General features: G+C 48.4%; 1 protein-coding gene across 1 annotated transcript; it reads left to right on the plus strand.

Annotated features, from left to right (window-relative positions):
* The first annotated feature begins 461 nt into the window (after positions 1 to 461).
* Positions 462 to 16,821, plus strand: LOC142201229 (cytochrome P450 11B, mitochondrial-like). Its single transcript, XM_075272054.1, has 9 exons — positions 462 to 748; positions 10,049 to 10,204; positions 10,370 to 10,569; positions 10,894 to 11,097; positions 14,489 to 14,643; positions 14,869 to 15,035; positions 15,144 to 15,222; positions 15,495 to 15,686; positions 16,711 to 16,821. The coding sequence occupies exons 1-9, from the start codon at positions 462 to 464 to the stop codon at positions 16,819 to 16,821; spliced, it is 1,551 nt and encodes a 516-aa protein (XP_075128155.1).
* Positions 16,822 to 17,730: the final 909 nt, after the last annotated feature.

The following is a 17,730-nucleotide window of genomic DNA, read 5'->3' on the forward strand; positions in this document are numbered from 1 at the left end:
CTGTGGGGAAATTTATGATGGTGTCGCCTGTGGTAGAATAACGTGGGGGTCACATACTTTATACACAGGACATCTAAGAGTGATTACACCTCCCCCGTGTCGGACAATGCCTTTAATTCACACAACATCTACTACACACAAACCACCATGTAGATGTTCCATGATCAAACATCTAAGCTGGAGGAGGTCATGGTGGGGAGGTCGGGTGGTCCGAGCCTGGGAGGAGTCTTCTGAGTCATGGAAAGATCCGATGATGATAACTGCTCTATATGAGGTCAAGAAGACAACTGAGAAAGAGACGGCTCATAGCAGAGAAGAGACCTAAAGACGGGGACACCGCGTCAGACTAGGCAGAAGAGGGTCAAAACCAGAGACATCACCTGGTCACTGGTGCATTGGGACGGATGTCATGAGAATCTGAGCCATCTCCAGGAGCAGAGAACTACCGAGAACCTTACAGGATGGAGAAGAAAGTCCTGAGAAAAGTCACCTCATCTCTGATGGGACACTGTCATTGGGATCCTTGCTGTGCTCTCTGGACAGGGATGTCTCATATGTCTACGGTTCCACTGGTCCAGGAAGCCTCCTCAGATGTCTCCTCCAGCACCTCGGTTCTGCCTTTCCACTCCATCCCCAGCACAGGACGCAACGCCTGGTTTAACCTCTTCCAGTTCTGGAGAAAAAACAGTTTCCAGAAGATGCACCATGTTATGGAGGAGAACTTCAACCACCTGGGGCCAATATACAGGTAAGTGGTGGTCCTCTGCCTCATCATTTCCATTTATAACTGAACACCCCCAGCACCAGCTAGCCCTGTTGTCTTATCCTGTGTCCCATCACTTTTTCGGGAAGGATAGTGCTGCATGCTGGGCCTGTTTTATGTTAAATCTGCAATGGAGGGCATAAGCTTAGCTGGGAGGGGGGTTCAGGTTTCTGCCCCAGGTGCTGGTTGGGGGGGGGGGGGGCGCAACAAGTCACTTCTATCTATTGAGATACAACATAAGGGCAGTCAAATGAACTTTTTCTCCTGAGTGACAGAATGGCTACAGGTCTGCCGGAGGCTGTGACGTGGTGTGAACAGAGTACAGCAACCCATCTTATACATGAAGATGAGGATTATCCTCACACCGGGTCCGCAGTCCTCAGGAGTCAGGACAGTCTGGTGGAGCAGCAGAACCTGGAGAACAACTGGAGATGACAGGAGATGCTACATCCACCAGTAGAGCCATGAAGACTCCTCACACCAGCCCCACAATCCTCAGGACAGTCTGGTACAGATTACTAAGAACTTCTGTAGGAGTCAGGACCTCCACCATATGTGCCCAGACCTGAAGCTGAACAGTGGAAAACGGCCACCACTTATAACAGTGTCAGACAACCGAGCTAGTACATAAAGGGGTCCTATAGTGGTAGCTTTCAGGAAAAGATGGTTTGGCCATGTTGAATTTCATAATGGTATAGAGGGAGGTGCAGAGGAGGATGTGAGGGGGGTCTGGGGAGGTGTAGAGGAGGGATGTGAGGGGGTCTGGGGAGGTGTAGAGGAGGGATGTGAGGGGGGTCTGGGAGGTGTAGAGGAGGGATGTGAGGGGGTCTGGGGAGGTGTAGAGGAGGGATGTGAGGGGGTCTGGGGAGGTGCAGAGGAGGGATGTGAGGGGGGTCTGGGGAGGTGTAGAGGAGGGATGTGAGGGGGGTCTGGGAGGTGTAGAGGAGGGATGTGAGGGGAGTCTGGGGAGGTGTAGAGGAGGGATGTGAGGGGGTCTGGGGAGGTGTAGAGGAGGGATGTGAGGGGGGTCTGGGGAGGTGTAGAGGAGGGATGTGAGGGGGTCTGGGGAGGTGCAGAGGAGGGGTCAAAGAATCAAAGAAGCTTTATTGTCACATCCAAATAGATATTTGGCATTTCAAAGCAAGTAAAGTGTGTGTGTGTGTGTGTGTGTGGGGGGGAATTGTGGTTGGGGGAGAGGGTGGTGGGTATGGGGGAGTAAGGCAGGCGTAGGGTGGATGGATGATTTGGGGTATAATAGTCTTTGGGGTCTCATCTTCCCCTCAGTGGGTGACAGCTGGACACGTATTGGGCGGCGATCTCCACAGTGGCCTCTTCTTCTACCAGTAGGATGTAGAGTTTCCTCTTCTCGTTAAATCAAGTCAGAAAAGCTTTATTGGTGCCAAAAGGAGTGTTTTGTATGGGGGGGGGGGGGGGTTGGGATGTGTGGGGGTGGTTGGGTGATTATAGGGGGCAGTAATAGGATCTTGGCAAATAAGATAAAATCCAGCTCCAGTCGTAATCCAACGAATTCCAAACGTACGTGATTAAAATATAACTTTTATTTGAAAAAAGTTTAAAACAGTCACATCACGACTTTATGAGGTCAACATATCAGCAGAGCTACGCGTTTCGGGATGTCTCCCTTCTTCACGGCCTAACTTTCATATACTGACTCTAGTCTTAATATACACACCTGATTAGTTGCCCCTCCCTACCTTTAACCCTTACATTACAATCATAAATCTAATTACCACATACCATTACTTTCATTTAACATATATGTATATATATAAAACATACAACTATATCCAGACTTACTGTTATACAATACATTTAGTACCCCTATGAGTTTTTGTAAATATAAGTTATATCCACAGATCTCGAACATACAATTTGTTATAAATACACGTAATACACTTCAAATATATCCAAATAAATAGATGAATACCTTGAATCCTATAAATTATACTCGATATTCTTTTGTCCCCCGTTGTAATCCACGTCTCAAAGAATCTCTAAACAATATGCCTATAATACCGCGCGACTAGGTTGTGTAGCAACCTGTCACATGATATATACCATCACATGATATATCTATCACGTGATACATAAATTCAATATGACTAGTACAAAACAACCACCGGTAAGTAACCTCTATTATATCCTACCTACAATACACACTAGCGATCAAACTAATAAATATACGAGAGATCCGACCGGATATTAAGTCCTGCCGGATGTCTCATATTCAATTCTAATATCCAATATGCTTCCCTCAATAAGATTTGTTTGCGCCAATCTCCTCCCCTTTTAGGTCTATTAACCTTCTCAATAGCATAAAATTTCAAACTTGCCACATCTCCACCATGGACCAAAAAAATGTGTTTGGAGACATTAGATGTCCTTTCTCCTTCTTTACTACTGCCTTGTATATGTTCTGAAACTCTCACCTTAACACTTCTAATTGAGCAACCAACATATAGTAGATTGCACAGCGTGCACTCCACTATATATATAATATGGTCACTATTACAATTTAAGAATGTATCAATGTCATATTTTTTGGTCTGTTCTGAATTACTAAAGTTTTTTTGACATATCTGCACATGGTGCACCTCGTATTACCACAATTAAAAAATCCTTTTAAATCCAGCCATGTTTTATTTGTCTCTGTTTCCATATTTACAAACATGCTAGGTGAAACGATATCTCCTATTGTACGACCTCTGCGGGCAACACATTGAACCCCTTGTTTAAGAATTATGTCTGTAGTAGGATCACTTTTAAGGATCGGTAGATTGTTTTTCACTATATTTGAAATAGCCGAAAACTGTCTGCTATAGGAGGTAGAAAACACTATTTTATTATTCTTATGAGACATATTCTCTTTCTCCCCCTCTTTTAACAATGAATCACGAGTTTTATTGTCTACAATAGTACCAGCTCTTCGCAAAGACCAGTCAGGGAACCCTCTATCTTTCAATCTCCTCAGGGTAATATCTTTTTGTTTTTTATATTCCTTTTCCGTAGAGCAAGCTCTACGGGTCCTAATAAGTTCTCCTACGGGAATTGACTTGATCGTATGCTTCGGGTGGAAACTTGAAGCTTTTAACAATGAATTTCCCGCATTGGCCTTGCGATAGATGCTGGTCTCTATTTCGCCTGTATTCACATTACCTGTCAGCAAAATATCTAAAAATGGCGTTTCTCTGTCATGGTGGGAGGAGGTAAAAGTCAAACCAATCTGGTTAGCATTGATATACTCTACAAATTTCATTATATCCAGTTCTTCACCTTTCCAAATAATCAATATATTGTCTATATATCTACCGAACCAAACAATATTATCTTTGTAGGGGTTGTTAAGAGAAAATATACTCTCCTCCTCCCACCATGACAGAAAAAGGTTCGCCAAGGACGGGGAAAAAGGAGCCCCCATCGGGGCTCCCTTGATCTGCAGATAAAACTGTTCATCAAAAACAAAGAAATTATGTTGTAACAAGTATTTTGTGACGTCCAACAAATACACAATTCATCAGAATATTGACTATATTTCCGAAGATGAAAAGACAAAGCAATAATCGCTAAGTCGTGAGCTATATTGGAATATAACTGCTGGACGTCACACGTCACCCAAAAGTATCCTGCTTTCCATGGAACATTTCTAAATATACTTAACAAGGATTTAGTATCACGAAACCCAGGGATCCTATTCACCAATGGCTGAATCAACTTGTCCAACCATGAGCAAATGTTTTCCCCTATGCATCCAATTCCAGCCACGATCGGACGCAATGGTGGAGAGTGTTCACACTTGTGGGTTTTAGGTAAGCCATGAAATATGGCAACTACTGGGTTAATTGGCACCAAATGTCTAGCCTGCGTTTTTGAAAAAATACCCATTTTTATTCCACATTCAACTAATTCGGTTAGTATTTTCAGGAATTCCGCTGAAGGATCTTTTTTAATTTTCCTATAGGTAGTTTGATCTTCTAAAATTTTATTACACCCATTCTTATAATCTTGAGCGTTCATGATCACCACTCGACCATCCTTGTCGGATTTTTTTATTACTATATTTTTTTGATCTTTTATCTTTTTTAAAGCCGTCCATTCCTGTTTCGTTAAATTACTCTCCACCCTTGCTTTATCCTTTAACATTGTATCCCTCAAAGTCACGAGGTCCCTCTCTACACATTGTTGAAAAAGTGCGTAGGAGGGAGCCCGTGACTTCAAGGGATAAAAAGACGGGTTAGAACCTTGAACCCCCACCATATGAACCGAACTATCATTATATGGCTCACTGATGTTCTGTAGTTCAATTAAGTCAAGCAAGGCACTTTGTTCCTTAAATGTAAGATCCATAAACACATTATTCTCATTTCTAGATATACATTTAATTTCATCATCACCCATAGCAACATCTGCTTCAAAAAAATGTTTTTTTACAGTTAACAAACGTATAAATCGATTAATAACAAGTAACGTCTGAAACAAATTAAATTCACATGTAGGGACAAAATTCAATCCTTTCGCTAATACTTTCAGCTCTACCTCACTAAAAGAATAAGAGGACAAATTCAATACATTATTATATTCCAATGCATCATTAGAATGTACTAATATTGTGGACATTTGTTCCCTCTGGTATAATATCGTCGATTTTGTTGTTTCTGTTTTTCTCTGATGTTTTCTTCCCGACCGCCGACCCCGTTTTTTGTAGAGGATCTTACAAACTCACGAGTACAACTCCTCTCCGTACTTGGAGTTGGACCCCATTGATTATCAGACACATTGGAATTAATACTGTCATTGTATGTAGAACCTGAAATATTCGATTCAAATTCTGACGAACTGAAGGACACTTTACGTTGTAATCCATTGCTTTTTCGATTCTTTTTCAAAATAGACTTAGGTGTACCCGTAAAATGTGTAGGTTTTTTAGAATATCTTGCCTCTTCTGGTGTTGTGGACGTGCACCTTGATGAGGCTGTGCAGGGTGTAGATATGGTCTGTGGTGTGGTGGTTTGGCATGAACCCTGCTTGGCTCTTGCTGAGGACCTCGTGTTTCGTGAGTGCAGCAATCCTGGAGTAGCTGCTGTTTTCTTGTGTTTATCATTTGTACCTCTAGGTTGTGTTGGTTCCCATGTTGTTTTTCCCCCTTTGTAGTTCAAACTGCTGACTTGGTTCACCCCTTGCCAATCACAGGCCACTGGGCAGGGTTGTGGAGAGACTTTAGTCTCCTGGTGGCAGTTGAAGCCTCAGTCTAGAGTTTACATCCATCCTGGAAAGCTCGGAGTTTGGCAGGCCTGTCTTGTGTGGAGAGAGAGAGCCAAGACTGGATCCCAACTGTCACAGCACAAGCCCTAGGAGGAAACTTCATTGCCCCAGGCTCATCAAGAGACAGTCCTGAAACAGGAAATACCCTTCAGCATCTCTGAGAGACATTTGCCAACCGTCCCAGGAGGAGTAATGGAGGAATTGACAGGAGGTATGCAATCGGGCCTAGCTTTCAGGTAACCAGATTCCTGTCAGCAACTCCTTGTCCTTCTAGGATCCCCATCTCACTAAAGAGGGAGTAGGACGAGAGGAGGAACAGTGGAGGACTTTTATTTAAGACACGGCAACATCCCTGGGCGGCCTCCTATGAACAAGGCAGTGGGTCTGAACTGCAACTGATATCCCATCTGCAAAGTTGCTGGTTCGGACAGCCGGATACGTTTGGAAATAAACAGTTTCTTGGTTCACTGCAACTCTGGACTTCTGAGAGCCCTGCATTAACATCAGGGCTCTCCTGAACAACACCACATCGGCTCAGAGTAGAGAGGTGCCCTCTCCCAACTAGAAGTGCCCTGGGGGTAACAAGACCACTATCAACACCACCAGGTAGTGCTGCAGGACCCCCTTTACTGTGCATGGCCCAGGACTGGGATTGGAGTTTGTGAGCAGTGTCCCCGGCCTATCAGGTGGTACAGCCAGAGTCACTATTACTCTCACTCACCGGTCTCCTCCACTGGGTTGTGGCATGAAGAAGGTGAGGATTCTGTTATTGATGAGGCTGTGCAGGGTGTAGATATGGTCTGTGGTGCGGTGGTTTGGCATGAACCCTGCTTGGCTCTTGCTGAGGACCCCGTGTTGTGTGAGGAAGGTGAGGATTCTGTTATTGATGATGCTGTTGAACAGTTTCCCCAGCATGCTGCTGACGCAGATCCCTTTGTAGTTGTTGGGCAGGGCCGGCGTCAGCGCACGGTATAGTCGGGCAAGTGCCGGGGCCCACAGAGCCTCTGAGGGCCCCCCGGCACTTGCCTGCCCCAGCACTTGCCTGTCCCGATTTCAGCTCATCGGCGTCTGACGAACGCCGATGAGCTGAATACATAGGCGATTAAAGCTGCTTTAAAGCTGTGGCCCAACTTGCGTGTGTAGGCGCGATGACGTCATCACACACAAGCCGGGCCGCAGCTTTAAAGCAGGAGCTGAGCTCACAGCTCCTGCTTTAATCGCCTATGTGAATGGAGTGAGAGAGCGGAGAGAGGAGCGTCGGGGGAGCGATGGAAGGTGAGTTTAAGTGTTTGTTTTGTATTAAATATTAAGGTGGAACATAATGAAGGGGGCCCATGAAATTGGGGGGCAAATGAAGGGGAGGGGGGGAACGGCATGACACTGGGGAAGATGAAGGGGGTGGGGAGAGAACGTCATGTAACTGGGGACAGAGATGGAGGGGGCCCAATGAAACTGGGGGGGGGGGCAAATGAAGGGGAGGGGGGGAACGGCATAACACTGGGGACAGAGATGGAGGGGGCCCAATGAAACTGGGGGGGCAAATGAAGGGGAGGGGGGGAACGGCATAACACTGGAGCAGATGAGGGGGTGGAACGTCATGACACTGGGGCAGATGGGGGGGTGGAACAGCATGACACTGGGGCAGAGACGGGGGACATGAAACTGTGGGCAGATGAAGGGGGAGAACGTGATGAAACTGAGGGAGAGATGGAGGGGGGGCATATAATTTACAGGTGACTGTAGGAGGCTTATACTGTGTGGGAGCACATGATAAATGAATGACACTGGGCGGAGTCAACATAAAAGTGGGTGGAGCCAAATTTGCCACGGCGCGCTGAGCGCGCCGCACATTTTGCCCCTCTTTCTACTCTTTAAAGATTGGGAGGTATGGCATTGGTGACGCCACACTCCTGCGTGACGTCACTCGCTTCATCTGCGACACAGTGTCTCGACTCCCCCGCCTCCTTTACAAGGGGGCCCACTGAGGCTGTCGCTCAAGGGCCCATAAAAACCTGGAGCCGGCCCTGTTGTTGGGGTCATATTGGTCCCCATTCTTGTAGATGGGGGTTATGAGCCCTTTGTTCCAGTCTTCGGGGAAGTGTCCAGCATTGAGCACGAGGGTGAATAGCTTTGCCAGTGCCGCGTGTATTGCTGGAGAGCTGTATTTGACCATCTCTGGTAGGATGCCGTCAGGGCCACTGGCCTTTTTGCCTTTCAGCAGGGCAATTCTTTCCTGTATATCTTTTATGGTGATTGGCGAGTCCAGAGGGTTCTGGAAGTCTTTGATGACTTTCTCCATGTCCCTCAGTTTGGTGATTATCTGTTGCTGTTCTGGAGTTAGTTCTTCTTCTGGGATGTTTTTGTAGAGACCTCTGAAGTAGTTGAGCCAGATATTGCCATTTTGGATGTGGAGAGAGTTTTTCTTGGGCTTTGTGCCCATGTGGTGCCAGGTCTCCCAGAATGAGCTGTCCTGGAGGGAGTCCTCTAGTTGCTGTATTTTGTGGGAGAGGTCCCTCTGTTTCTTCTCTCTGAGGGTGCCCTTGTATTGCTTGCATAGATTGCTGTAGGCTTCCCTCACCTCCTTGTTGTTGGGGTCCCTGTGTTTTTGGTTGGAGGCTGTTCTTAGGGTATGGCGTAGTGCTTTGCAGTCGCTGTCGAACCATTTGTGGGACTGTTTGTTGGTTTGTCTTATTGGTTTGGTTCGTTTCAGGCCTGCTAGTTCTGCTGTGGTCTGTAGGATGTACTTGAGATCCTTCACAGCTCTGGTGACTCCCTGTTGGTCTGGCTGATAGGTGTTTGTATGGAAGTTTGTGAGCAGTGTCTTGATTTCGGGTCGGTTGGTTGCGTTGGTATATTCTATGGCCTGGTGGTTGGCCCATGTGAAATGTCTTGGTAGGTTGTAAAGGCCGGACTGTTGGGGCTCATGTGTGGGTGCTTTGTTCCTGGTTCTCATGTATAGTAGGATCTGGTTGTGGTCTGATAGATGGGAGTCAGGTGCGATTGTGAAGTCTTCAATGTCTGACAGGTCTGCGTCTGTAATGGCATAGTCCACCACGCTGTTGCCCACTTGAGAGTTTAGTGTGAAGCGTCCTCTGGGATCGCCTGTGGTACGTCCGTTTATTATGTACAGTCCTAGGCTTCGGCACATGTTCAGCAGTTGTCTCCCACTCTTGTTGACCGTTCCGTCTTGGCTGTTTCTTCTTGTCTGTGTGGGTTCTGGGTGGTGGATCTCACTACCGTGCGTATGTGGGTTGTCGTCAGGGGGCAGGTAGTCTAACTCTGTGCCTGTCCTTGCATTCAGGTCTCCGCATATTAGTACTCAGTCCTAGGAGGATCAAACATGACCTGGGTTTAGATACAGTCCTAGGAGGATCAGACATGACCGGGAATAGATACAGTCCTAGGAAGATCAAACATGACCGGTATTAGATACAGTCCTAGGAGGATCAGACATGACCGGGATTAGATACAGTCCTAGGAGGATCAGACATGACAGGGATTAGATACAGTCCTAGGAGGATCAGACATGACTGGGATTAGATACAGTCCTAGGAGGATCAGACATGACCGGGATTAGATACAGTCCTAGGAGGATCAGACATGACCGGGATTAGATACAGTCCTAGGAGGATCAGACATGGAAGGGATTAGATACAGTCCTAAGAGGATCAGACATGACCGGGATTAGATACAGTCCTAGGAGGATCAGACATGGAAGGGATTAGATACAGTCCTAAGAGGATCAGACATGACCGGGATTAGATACAGTCCTAGGAGGATCAGACATGGAAGGGATTAGATACAGTCCTAAGAGGATCAGACATGACCGGGATTAGATACTGTCCTAGGACTACTTTGGGACCGTGTCCTCCGTGTCTCTGCTATAACTATAAAGAATCCTTCCCTGATCCTCTCTCGTTTCTTCCTGTAGTCTTCTTCTGCCACGGTTCTTTGTGGTCTCGGCCGCCATTATACATCAGTCTGACGGAGTTCACTCTGTTACAGGGAGAACCTGGGCTCGCACAGCAGTGTGAACATTCTCCTACCTCAGGACGTTGCCAGACTCTTCCAGTCAGAGGGCGTCTTTCCTCGTAGGATGACCATTGAAGCGTGGGCGGCCCATAGGGACCTGAGGAACCACAAATATGGCGTATTCCTTCTGTAAGTCATGTGATCTCTAGGTTGTCTGGGCCCGGCCCGTCCTCTGCACCACAAGGCTGCTTGTCAGAGCTATGACTTACCTTGTAGAGTAGGTAGACCTCCGGCACTAGAGGACTGTGCACACTAGAGACTGCGCCAATGAGGTCAGTGTTTGTATCTATACAGGAATGGGGAAGACTGGAGATCTGACAGACTGGTGATGAACAAGGAGGTCCTGAGCCTGCCGGGGGTCAAGAAGTTCCTGCCGTTCCTGGATGAGGTCGCCGCAGACTTTGTGTCCTTTATGCAACGGAGAATAAGCAAAAATACCAGAGGGGCCCTGACTGTGGACCTGTACGGGGACCTCTTCAGATTCACACTAGAGGGTAAGTAACACCACCTATAGTATCCATAAGTGCATGCACACCGCTATAACCCGGGCATCACCTGTAACACAGAGAAGGCCGGAATAACCTGGGTATATACTGTATATCATTATATATATATACAGCTGGTATAACCTGAGTATATACTGTATATAATATATATGTACAGCTGGTATAACCTGGGTATATACTGTATATAATTATATATGTACAGCCGGTATAACCTGAGTATATACTGTATATAATTATATATGTACAGCTGGTATAACTAGATCATCTCCTGATGTATATGTCTCGCTGTATTTGCCCTCTTTGCCCCTACAGCCAGCAGTTATGTTTTGTACGGGCAGCGTCTTGGACTTCTTGAGGAACATCCGAATGCGGAGTCTCTGCGGTTTATTGGGGCGGTGGAGACCATGATAAAGACCACCCTGCCGCTGCTCTACTTCCCCCATCAGCTAATGCAGCTCTCAGACAGCCGTGTATGGAACGAACATATGAAGTCCTGGGATATTATATTTGAGCAAGGTGAGTCCTCACATGTCTGCTCCAGAAATAGGGGATCTTGAGGAATCCTCTCCTGCCCCATGACCTCCCCTGTACGCACCTCCTGCCCACCGTCACTCTCCCTCTTTACACCATCTGCCCCCTCCTTATCTTTAAGTTTTATTTGCCCATCTCTATATACACAATATTCTTTCCTCCCCCCATACCCACCCCTCATGTTCTGTGTGGCTCTGGATCTGAACTCGTGTTCTGTGCGGCTCTGGATCTGACCTCGTGTTCTGTGTGGCTCTAGATCTTACCTCGTGTTCTGTGTGGCTCTGGATCTGACCTCGTGTTCTGTGTGGCTCTGGATCTGACCTCGTGTTCTGTGTGGCTCTGGATCTGACCTCGTGTTCTGTGTGGCTTTAGATCTGACCTCGTGTTCTGTGTGGCTTTAGATCTGACCTCGTGTTCTGTGTGGCTCTAGATCTGACCTCATGTTCTGTGTGGCTCTAGATCTGACCTCGTGTTCTGTGTGGCTCTAGATCTGACCTCGTGTTCTGTGTGGCTCTAGATCTGACCTCGTGTTCTGTGTGGCTCTAGATCTGACCTCGTGTTCTGTGTGGATCTGGATCTGACCTCGTGTTCTGTGTGGCTCTAGATATGACTTTGTGTTCTATGTGGCTCTGGATCTGACCTCGTGTTCTGTGTGGCTCTAGATCTGACCTCGTGTTCTGTGTGGCTCTGGATCTGACCTCGTGTTCTGTGTGGCTCTAGATCTGACCTTATATGTGGCTCTGGATCTGACCTCGTGTTCTGTGTGGCTCTAGATCTGACCTCGTGTTCTGTGTGGCTCTGGATCTTACCTTGTGTTCTGTGTGGCTCTAGATCTGACCTCGTGTTCTGTGTGGCTCTGGATCTGACCTCATGTTCTGTGTGGCTCTGGATCTGACCTTGTGTTCTGTGTGGCTCTGGATCTGACCTTGTGTTCTGTGTGGCTCTAGATCTAACCTCGTGTTCTGTGTGGCTCTAGATCTGACCTCGTGTTCTGTGTGGCTCTAGATCTGAGCTTGTGTTCTGTGTGGCTCTGGATCTGACCTTGTGTTCTGTGTGGCTCTAGATCTGACCTCGTGTTATATGTGGCTTTAGATATGGCCTTGTTATATGTGGCTCTAGATCTGACCTCATGTTCTGTGTGGTTCTGGATCTGACCTCGTGTTCTGTGTGGCTCTGGATCTGACCTTGTGTTCTGTGTGGTTCTAGATCTGACCTCGTGTTATATGTGGCTCTAGATATGACCTTGTGTTATATGTGGCTCTAGATCTGACGTCGTGTTCTGTGTGGTTCTGGCTCTTACCTTGTGTTCTGTGTGGCTCTGGATCTGACCTTGTGTTCTGTGTGGCTCTAGATCTGACCTCGTGTTCTGTGTGGCTCTAGATCTGACCTCGTGTTCTGTGTGGCTCTAGATCTGACCTCGTGTTCTGTGTGGCTCTAGATCTGACCTCGTGTTCTGTGTGGCTCTAGATCTGACCTCGTGTTCTGTGTGGATCTGGATCTGACCTCGTGTTCTGTGTGGCTCTAGATATGACTTTGTGTTCTATGTGGCTCTGGATCTGACCTCGTGTTCTGTGTGGCTCTAGATCTGACCTCGTGTTCTGTGTGGCTCTGGATCTGACCTCGTGTTCTGTGTGGCTCTAGATCTGACCTTATATGTGGCTCTGGATCTGACCTCGTGTTCTGTGTGGCTCTAGATCTGACCTCGTGTTCTGTGTGGCTCTGGATCTTACCTTGTGTTCTGTGTGGCTCTAGATCTGACCTCGTGTTCTGTGTGGCTCTGGATCTGACCTCATGTTCTGTGTGGCTCTGGATCTGACCTTGTGTTCTGTGTGGCTCTGGATCTGACCTTGTGTTCTGTGTGGCTCTAGATCTAACCTCGTGTTCTGTGTGGCTCTAGATCTGACCTCGTGTTCTGTGTGGCTCTAGATCTGAGCTTGTGTTCTGTGTGGCTCTGGATCTGACCTTGTGTTCTGTGTGGCTCTAGATCTGACCTCGTGTTATATGTGGCTTTAGATATGGCCTTGTTATATGTGGCTCTAGATCTGACCTCATGTTCTGTGTGGTTCTGGATCTGACCTCGTGTTCTGTGTGGCTCTGGATCTGACCTTGTGTTCTGTGTGGTTCTAGATCTGACCTCGTGTTATATGTGGCTCTAGATATGACCTTGTGTTATATGTGGCTCTAGATCTGACGTCGTGTTCTGTGTGGTTCTGGCTCTTACCTTGTGTTCTGTGTGGCTCTGGATCTGACCTTGTGTTCTGTGTGGCTCTAGATCTGACCTTGTGTTCTGTGTGGCTCTAGATCTGACCTCGTGTTATATGTGGCTCTGGATCTGACCTTGTGTTCTATCTGGCTCTGACCTTGTGTTTGTTGTGGCTCTGGATCTGACCTCATGTTCTATGTGATTCTGGATCTGACCTTGTGTTCTGTGTGGCTCTAGATATGACCTTGTGTTATATGTGGCTCTAGATCTGAACTCGTGTTATATGTGGCTCTGGATCTGACCTTGTGTTTGTTGTGGCTCTAGATCTGACCTCGTGTTCTGTGTGGCTCTAAATATGAACTTGTGTTCTGTGTGGCTCTAGATCTGACCTCGTGTTCTGTGTGGCTCTAGATCTGACCTCGTGTTCTGTGTGGCTCTAGATCTGACCTCGTGTTCTGTGTGGCTCTAGATCTGACCTCGTGTTCTGTGTGGCTCTAGATCTGACCTCGTGTTATATGTGGCTCTGGATCTGACCTCGTGTTCTATGTGGCTCTGACCTCGTGTTTGTTGTGGCTCTGGATCTGACCTCGTGTTCTGTGTGGCTCTAGATCTGACCTCGTGTTCTGTGTGGCTCTAGATCTGACCTCGTGTTCTGTGTGGCTCTAGATCTGACCTCGTGTTATATGTGGCTCTGGATCTGACCTCGTGTTCTATGTGGCTCTGACCTCATGTTTGTTGTGGCTCTGGCTCTGACCTCGTGTTCTATGTGGCTCTGGATCTGACCTCGTGTTCTGTGTGGCTCTAGATCTGATCTCGTGTTCTGTGTGGCTCTAGATATGACCTCGTGTTTGTTGTGGCTCTGGATCTGACCTCGTGTTCTGTGTGGCTCTGGATCTGACCTCGTGTTCTGTGTGGCTCTGGATCTGACCTCGTGTTCTGTGTGGCTCTGGATCTGACCTCGTGTTCTGTGTGGCTCTAGATCTGACCTCGTGTTCTGTGTGGCTCTAGATCTGACCTCGTGTTCTTTGTGGCTCTAGATCTGACCTCGTGTTATATGTGGCTCTGGATCTGACCTTGTGTTCTGTGTGGCTCTGACCTCGTGTTTGTTGTGGCTCTGGATCTGACCTCATGTTCTATGTGATTCTGGATCTGACCTTTTGTGGCACCCCGCAGCGGACCGTTGCATCCAGAACATTTACCAAGAATTCTGTCTGGGTCAGGAGCGAGGATATTCGGGGATAATGGCGGAGCTGCTGCTACAGGGAGAACTTCCTCTGGACTCTATAAAGGCGAATATCACGGAGCTGATGGCCGGAGGAGTGGACACGGTGAGGGGCCTCAGGGGTCGCTGCTCCTTCCTTGTGCTCTCCAGTTGGGTATTTGGCCATGTTACGTAGTGGTGGAGGACTTGCCGATATCTCACAGCTCTGGTTGCCTGCAGGTCCTCAGGGGAACGTCTAAAGACGACCATCTCAGGGGAAAGAAGGATCCCGACTGCTGGAATGTTATTTGTATTCTTCAGCCTAATCTTTGCTCGTCTTCTCGCCCCACAGACGGCCATGCCCTTACTCTTCACTCTCTTTGAGCTGGCCCGTAATCCTGCTGTCCAGAGAGAACTGAGGGGTGAGATACACAAAGCCGAGGCTCAGAGCCCAAAAGACTTGAACCAGTTACTGAACCTCATGCCTCTGCTTAAAGGAGCCATCAAAGAGACGCTGCGGTAAGTGAAGGCCTTCCTATAAGTAGTGGGGTTTCCTGATAATGTGACCACTAGGTGGCGCCTCCACAATGGGGACATACTGAAGCTTTTGCTCTCTGTTGCTTCCAGGTTGTATCCTGTGGGGATCACAGTCCAAAGACATTTGACCAAGGACACGACACTGCACAACTACCACATTCCCGCCGGGGTGAGATATCTGCCTGTAAGGTGGGGGGAGAGGCTGGTACTACGGGGGACACCAAAAATAATCAGAACCCCCATAACTGAAGGCCAAATGCAGACACCTACAAGATATTGCTCTCTACCCCCCCCCCCACCTTGTCTCCTGCCGTGCCCCTCTATGCTGGCCTCTCTACCCCTGCCCTACATGCATACCCTGCCCCCTCTACCCCCCTCATGCCTCCTGATTTACCCCTATATTGTGTCTTCAGTCAGTAAAGGTAACCCTCTCTCTTGTAGACTCTTGTACAAGTGGGTCTGTACCCCATGGGTCGCAGTTCCCAAATCTTTGCAGACCCCTTGCGTTATGACCCCAGTCGCTGGATGCGCAGAGATGACACCAATTTTAAGGCGTTGGCGTTTGGCTTTGGCTCACGTCAGTGCATCGGGAGAAGGATTGCTGAGTCTGAGATCATGTTATTCCTGATACATGTAAGTCTCTTGTACTTGTACTCTTGTACAAGTGGGTCTGTACCCCATGGGTCGCAGTTCCCAAATCTTTGCAGACCCCTTGCGTTATGACCCCAGTCGCTGGATGCGCAGAGATGACACCAATTTTAAGGCGTTGGCGTTTGGCTTTGGCTCACGTCAGTGCATCGGGAGAAGGATTGCTGAGTCTGAGATCATGTTATTCCTGATACATGTAAGTCTGAGGTGTGGCAGGGTGGGGGGCACCTGAGTTATTTTTTTTTTTTTGCAGGGGATGGTATTTTGGGACAAACATTGGAAAAATGCAGATGACTGGGTATTTGAATTGAGGATAGGTGTGGGGGCAGCTGGTCAGGGGACAGGCGGGTGGGAGGTGAGGAGGTGGCTGGGCAGGGGACAGGTGGGTGGGAGGCGAGGGGAAGGCTGGGCAGGGGACTGGCGGGTGGGAGGTGAGGGGGCGGCTGGACAGGGGACAGACGGGTGGTAGGCGAGAGGGTGGCTGGGCAGGGGACAGACGGGTGGTAGGCGAGAGGGCGGCAGGGCAGGGGACAGGCGGGTGGTGGGTGAGGGGGCGGCTGGATAGGGGACAGGCGGGTGGTAGGCGAGGGGGGGACAGGCGGGTGGTAGGTGAGGGCGGGGCCGGGCTGAGGACAGGTGGGTTGTAGGTGAGGGGGCGGCTGGGCAGGGGACAGGCGGGTGGTAGGTTAGGGTTGGGCCGGGCTGAGGACAAGCGGGTGGTAGGCGAGGGGGCGGCTGGGCAGGGGACAGGCGGGTGGTAGGCGAGGGGGCGGCTGGGCAGGGGACAGGCGGGTGGTAGGCGAGGGGGCAGCTGGGCAGGGGACTGGCAGGTGGTGGGTGAGGGAGGGGCCGGGCTGAGGACAGGCGGGTGGTAGGTGAGGGCAGGGCTGGGCAGAAGACAGGCGGGTGTTAGGTTGATTCAGTAGGTTGAGGGGTAGAAGTAATGTGCAGGTAGTGGTCACCCGTTTCTCGTCTGCGCCCACTTACGCCCTTCCCTCTCACCCTCTAGATGCTGAAGAACTTCCAGATTGACACTGTTTGTAAAGACGACATAAAGACGGTTTTCGGATTCATTCTAATGCCAGAAAAGCCGCCGCTACTAACTTTTCGCCCAATTTGACCCTTCTGACCTCATAGGCTGGATTGTAAGCTTCTGTGTCCAACATGTGTGAACTTATAAATAAAGAGTAGGACATGTGCCCAGTGTGATTCATCCACAGACAGGGAGGATGATGGGGGTGATGAGCCGGGACCAAGAAGGGAGGAGCCAATTCATACAGGAGCGGAGCTGTGCTGTCTGGCCTCCAGAGATCATAGGAACAAAATTCTAAAATGCTTCTGGAAGTCTGAAAACGCAGGAGAAGTGCAAAGACAATTTAGGAGGGAGTCTAACACAGAACCCCCTACACGAGTTACCATCACTGGAATTAGAGATAAGTTTGAAGCTGATGTTACTGTTCAGGACGTCCATAAGAAGCGTTCCGGAAGACCACGTACCTCCACAAGCCCCATAAAAGAAGAAAGATTACTGGAAACGTTTCAACCAAGTCCAAGAAAGTCTTTGCGGCAAGCTAGTGCTGAGGTAGGGATTTCCAAATCATCAGTCCATCGCATCATGAAACGTTGTCAGTGGAGAGGTTACATTCCAAGAGTAGTCCATGGTCTTAATGACGATGATCCAGACCGAAGAGTCCAGTATTGCGAGTGGTACTTGGAACGATGGAACGAAGATGCACACTTTCCCACAAAGATTGTGTTGGGTGATGAGGCCACATTCAAATTAAATGGTTCCATTAACAGACACAATTGCAGCTACTGGGGACCTGAGAATAACACATGGTAGTGTGGAGGTGCCCCAGCTTATGGGGCTTGTGGAGGTACGTGGTCTTCCGGAACGCTTCTTATGGACGTCCTGAACAGTTCCATCAGCTTCAAACTTATCTCTAATTCCAGTGATGGTAACTCGTGTAGGGGGTTCTTTGTTAGACTCCCTCCTAAATTGTCTTTGCACTTCTCCTGCGTTTTCAGA

The sequence above is a fragment of the Leptodactylus fuscus genome, chromosome 4 (genome assembly GCF_031893055.1).
Source record: "Leptodactylus fuscus isolate aLepFus1 chromosome 4, aLepFus1.hap2, whole genome shotgun sequence".
NCBI classification, from domain to species: Eukaryota; Metazoa; Chordata; class Amphibia; order Anura; family Leptodactylidae; genus Leptodactylus; species Leptodactylus fuscus.